Source organism: Microtus ochrogaster, chromosome 2 (assembly GCF_000317375.1).
Source record: "Microtus ochrogaster isolate Prairie Vole_2 chromosome 2, MicOch1.0, whole genome shotgun sequence".
In the NCBI taxonomy this organism is placed as follows: Eukaryota; Metazoa; Chordata; class Mammalia; order Rodentia; family Cricetidae; genus Microtus; species Microtus ochrogaster.
Window position 1 is genome coordinate 96,522,590 of NC_022010.1, and position 4,891 is coordinate 96,527,480.

The 4,891-nt window shown below is 36.1% G+C and overlaps 1 protein-coding gene across 2 annotated transcripts; it reads right to left on the reverse strand.

The window, feature by feature from the left end:
• Positions 1-282: 282 nt before the first annotated feature.
• LOC101999834 (keratin-associated protein 19-3-like) lies at positions 283-537 on the reverse strand. 2 transcript variants are annotated; one of them, XM_026783816.1, is made up of 2 exons: positions 402-537; positions 283-347 (listed from the first exon to the last, which is right to left on the reverse strand). In XM_026783816.1, the coding sequence occupies exons 1-2, from the start codon at positions 535-537 to the stop codon at positions 283-285; spliced, it is 201 nt and encodes a 66-aa protein (XP_026639617.1). The 2 variants fall into 2 exon arrangements, with proteins under 2 accessions (XP_026639617.1, XP_005345418.1); XM_005345361.1 differs by having other exon boundaries at positions 283-537.
• Between the last annotated feature and the right edge of the window lie 4,354 nt (positions 538-4,891).

Genomic DNA, 4,891 nt, shown 5'->3' on the forward strand with positions numbered 1-4,891 from the left:
AGGTTAAGGCAAATGAACTGTGTCAGGAAAAAGTTTCTTATTAAAGTTGTGAGAATACAATAACATCCCAGTCAGTATAGAAATAGATCCCTGAAGATCAACACTCAAGATTCAGACTTCATTTATTATGCTCCACACTATTTATGGAAACCAAATAATACAAAAGGAAGTAAAATTCTGGATAGAGAAAAATCAAAGAATGCAGGTCACAGAGTAAAGATGCTTAGAAAAAATAAGGCATCACAGAACAGTAATCCATGGGTTATAGATTCAAATATTTATTCAATAGTAGCTGGAGAATCCATACCCTCCACAGCATGAAGGGCGGCAGCAGCCATATCCATAGCCTCCAAAGCCAGAGCCAAATCCATAGCCACCGTAACCAGAGCCATATCCATAGCCTCCACAACCACAGCCATAGCCCAGTCTGCGGATGTTATTACATCCACAGCCATAGCCTCCATAGCCATAGCCCAGACCCCCAAAGCCTCCATAGCCATAGCCCAGGCCTCCGTAGTAGCTGCTGTAGTAGCTCATGATGTCCGGAGTGGTAGGTTTGGTTTGCAGTTGCAGGACAATGCTGTCAGTTCAGCTGCACAAGGCCATTTATATATACCTGGAGAAACCACACCTCTAAATGCAATTCGTTAAAACTATTCATTAAAATTGAAAACTATGTGAACAATCTTGCTTCTTAGGACTCAACCCCATGCTCTCCTTGTTTGCATGTGCGGTGACTTAAAGGCCGTGCGGCATGTTTGATGTTCTGCTTTCTTTGGATGCCTAGAAAATTGCTTTGTCTCTAATTAAAAAAAAAAAAAATACTGTGCTGTTTATAGTCCCCGTGTATGCTTGAGTTGCTCAGCTTCAAACTCTACAATAAACTCTTTGACTTCAAATATTGAAATGGTATCTCATGAAGTTGTCTTTACCCTCCAACTTCATCCTTCTTTTGACATTCCACTGTTGAAGAATTTTTTTCCCAAGCCAAGTAGATGTGCCATCATTCTTTTGGCAAGAATCCACATGCACTAAATCATAACTGTAGAAATGTTAGTCCAAATGAAAAGATGAAAATAAACTATGATGTGTATCTTAATGCCATGCATTCTACAGTCAACTGAGAATCACATTTAGTAGTGCAATAATCATATCTAAATAATCATAGATGAAACTCAATGGGACTTCTGAAATGTCATGTCTCCCATATAGTCTGCTTGATAGACATCACTAAACAGAGAAAACCCTGCTATTTGCATTTAAATAGGTACCTCCAAGTTTCTAAATAGGTGCCTTTATTTAGGTTGTAGATTTCAATCATTCAAAAAATTCTACAGCTATATACTTAAAGAAATTTAACACGATTTATTGCACTCTATCTATCTCTGTCTCTGTCTTTCTGTGTCTGTATATCTCTCTCTGCATGTGTGTGTAAATCAAAAAGTTGTGATTCAGGAACATGCAGAATCATGCAGTCATCTTCCTAGGCAGGTCAGATATATTTATGTGTTTCATCTCTTGAACATAGCTCAAAAGTTAAATTTGAATCTAAGTTATTTTTCTCCCATTTTATTAATCTGCCTACTTTTAATAATCACATAATAAGAACATACTTGTCATTAAATGTATTGATAGGAGTGCTCAGGTAAGTCTATGTTGTAGCTTAGAACAGTTGAATTCTCCGAATATTACAAAAAATATGCTTTATTGACAAAAAGTTGAGATCAAAGCGCAATTGGTTGAACATGCATGTCTATAATAGTGGTCCCCTGCAATCTGCAAATTTAATAGACTTAGTCTTTGGTGTGAATTATTTTGTTTTTCCTATACTCCCATTAGGATAATTTTGGCTAAGCCTAATTTAAGATGAAAAGAACTGATGTTTAATATTTGTCATGACCCAAGTAAATATTTCCTGAGAGGGAATTATTATATTTCGGTAATTAAGAGTCTTCCAGGTTCTGGCTATTACAAATAATGCTGCTATGAACATAGTTGAACAAATGCTTTTGTAGTATTATAGGGCATCTCTTGGGTATACTCCCAAGAGTGGTATTGCTGGATCATGGGGTAGGTTGATCCCAAGTCCCAACTTGGATAGAATTGGAGGTCCCCATGTTAAGTACAACAATCTAGATACAAAAAGACAAATATCACATTTCTCACTCAACCAGAAAGCTATCTCACAGAAGGCTAGTGTAAGACAGAAATCATCAGTGGGGAATGGTGAGGTCAGGAGAAAATAAAAAAAAAGAAAACAGATGAAGGACCCTGAATAGAGAGATAGATATATGGAATGAGAAGAAAATAAGAACACAAAAGTTCATAAAACATAAAGTGATTAATGCTTAAGAAGATGAAAATGCTAATTAACCTTATTTAATCATATGAGCAGTGTACATCCACAAAAATGCAAATAACATGTTTTAGTAATAAGTTAAAAATTCAAGCAGAAAAGATCCAATTGACTCGCAGTATCTTTTAGGTAAATAGGCTGGGAGTCATTCATTCTGATAAAGGAAAAGTAGGTATAACTTTACTGACTTAATTACTAGATTTCAAATAACTGGAATGGGTATATCAATGTTAAACAATCTGGAAATTAGAAATGGACAGAAAAGTCATCGGGAGATGTGTCTCTGGTGACAGGATACATAGAAGGGGTGTACCTACTGTCAGGGTGTTGCATAGATGACACAACTTGATAAGTAAATGAAAGCAGTCATTACAACATCTCTATGGGGAGCTTGCACTCTTTGCCACCATTTGGGGTATTAAACTCCAACTCTCAACAATCCCTTTTTGTATGATCACTATCCTTCTTAACTGTTTGGTCAAAGTCCCAGAACTACCTAGTAGCAAAAGGAGACTCTGACTAGTCTTTATGCCCCAGGACTTGGATAACACTGTTTCAATATCAGGAAGCCTATCAGTAGATTTCTCTTGATGATGAGGAGGACTTCACAGAAGAATACACACTTGCACCTGTATATGTGTTGTTGCATTACCATCATTGTCATTGTACACACACGGCTTCGTTGTGACACTCCACGCAAGCATACACTGTACTGTGACCCTAGTCACAGCTCAACTACTCTTTATCTATCTTCCCCCTCTTCCCTTTTCCTCTGCCTAACCACAATTGCCAGCAACCCAATGCTTCTTTTGCTTCCATGAACCTTCCTCTGGTTTGCCCATGAAAAGAAAATCTATATGATTTGCTCTGTGGGAATAACTCCTTTAAAATGATTATATTCAGTTCTCATGATCAGCAAAAAAATATTTAAGAAAATATATAATTACCTAGACATGATGTTAAACAAAGTTTTATCTGTTCTTGACTTTGGTTGTGTAATTGTATTGGTAATTTTAATTAAGCAAAGAGATGCCCTCCAAATTGAACCTGCCTTCTTTTTAAGTAAACTCATTATAAGTATTGATGAATGTATTAGGTCTTTCTTATAAAAATTCATGTGAGCTATTCATCCACTGACAGTGGCTAGAATATCCAGTGTAGAATCAATTCATTTACTGTTCATCAGATGTTTACTGATTGCTTATGTATTTCATAAATCAATTTATTAAAAAAACTAGTCAATGAATTTGATGAAAGCTACATTATGATGTTGGAGGAGGCTGCTTGTTCATTTCCCAGCCATTCAGACCTGAAATAATCACACAGAAACTATAATATTTAAAACTCTTCTTGGTCTATTGGCTCTAGCTTCTTATTGGCTAACTCTTAAAAGTTAATTTAATCCATTTTTATTAATCTGTGTATTGTCATGAAGCTGTGGCTTACTGGGTAAAGTTCTGGCATCTGTCACTGGCCGAGCTACATGGCTTCTCCCTAACCCTGCCTCCTTTCTCCCAGCATTCAATATAATTTTCCCCAACTACCTCTAGTCCCTGCACAGACCAAAGACAGGTTCTTTATTCATTAATAGTAATCACAGCATACAGAGGGAAATCTCATATCACCTCCCATTTTCTATTTAAATGAAAAGGAAGGTTTTAACTTTAACATAGTAAAATTACATATGACAAAACAGGTAACAAGCAAGAATTGCCATTACAATATTTATATCTACTTTGTATTTTATCATAACTAAGGAAAACTATAATTATAACTATAAATTCTTCAACTCCATCAAAGACTCTGGAAGGATATATATAATATATATATTACACACACACACACACACACATATATATATATATATATATTATCTACAATAACAGGAAGAGCATTGTAAATAACTTCCAAAACTCTAGAATTGACAGAGACATCTTACTGCCTGAACAGTCACCCAAAGTTCTTCTGTACCATTGGGGCATACATCTTCAGCCTACTGGCCCATAGTATCCAGAAGACACTTACATGAAGCAGGAAATCTTACAGAACATTCCACCTATATTGGCAGTTTGTCAGTCACTTTCTTCTGTCTCCTACATAACGTCTAGCAGACTCTTTCATGAAGCAGGAACCCCGAAGGATCATCTCAACTTTAAGCAAGTTCAGCAGTCATTACTCTGCATGTCCTGCATGTCCAGTTCATCAAGCCATCCAGGCAAGAGCAGTTTCTACCCAAATGACTAACAAACTCCATAAGGAGCCTCTTTTGTGCCCATCTTCCTCTTGAAGTAATTGGTGCTGCCAGGAGCAGATGTGTCTCATTGTCATAAAAAGTCCTAAATTCTTAAACTATTTTGAAAGCAATATTCTATAGTCTTTAACAGGTTTGAAGAATGCCTATCCATCTGAAATGCATCTCTGTACATCTAGAAAATCTAACTAAAATGGCTATGAGCCATTCACTATTATAGATGATTATCTATTAACCTACATTTCTTAATTATATAATACATTTTTAAATGAGCTGCACATACA

Excerpts from the sequence above, each read along its gene's own strand:
- LOC101999834 (XM_005345361.1), bottom strand. The coding sequence starts at position 537 with ATGAGCTACTACAGCAGCTACTACGGAGGCCTGGGCTATGGCTATGGA.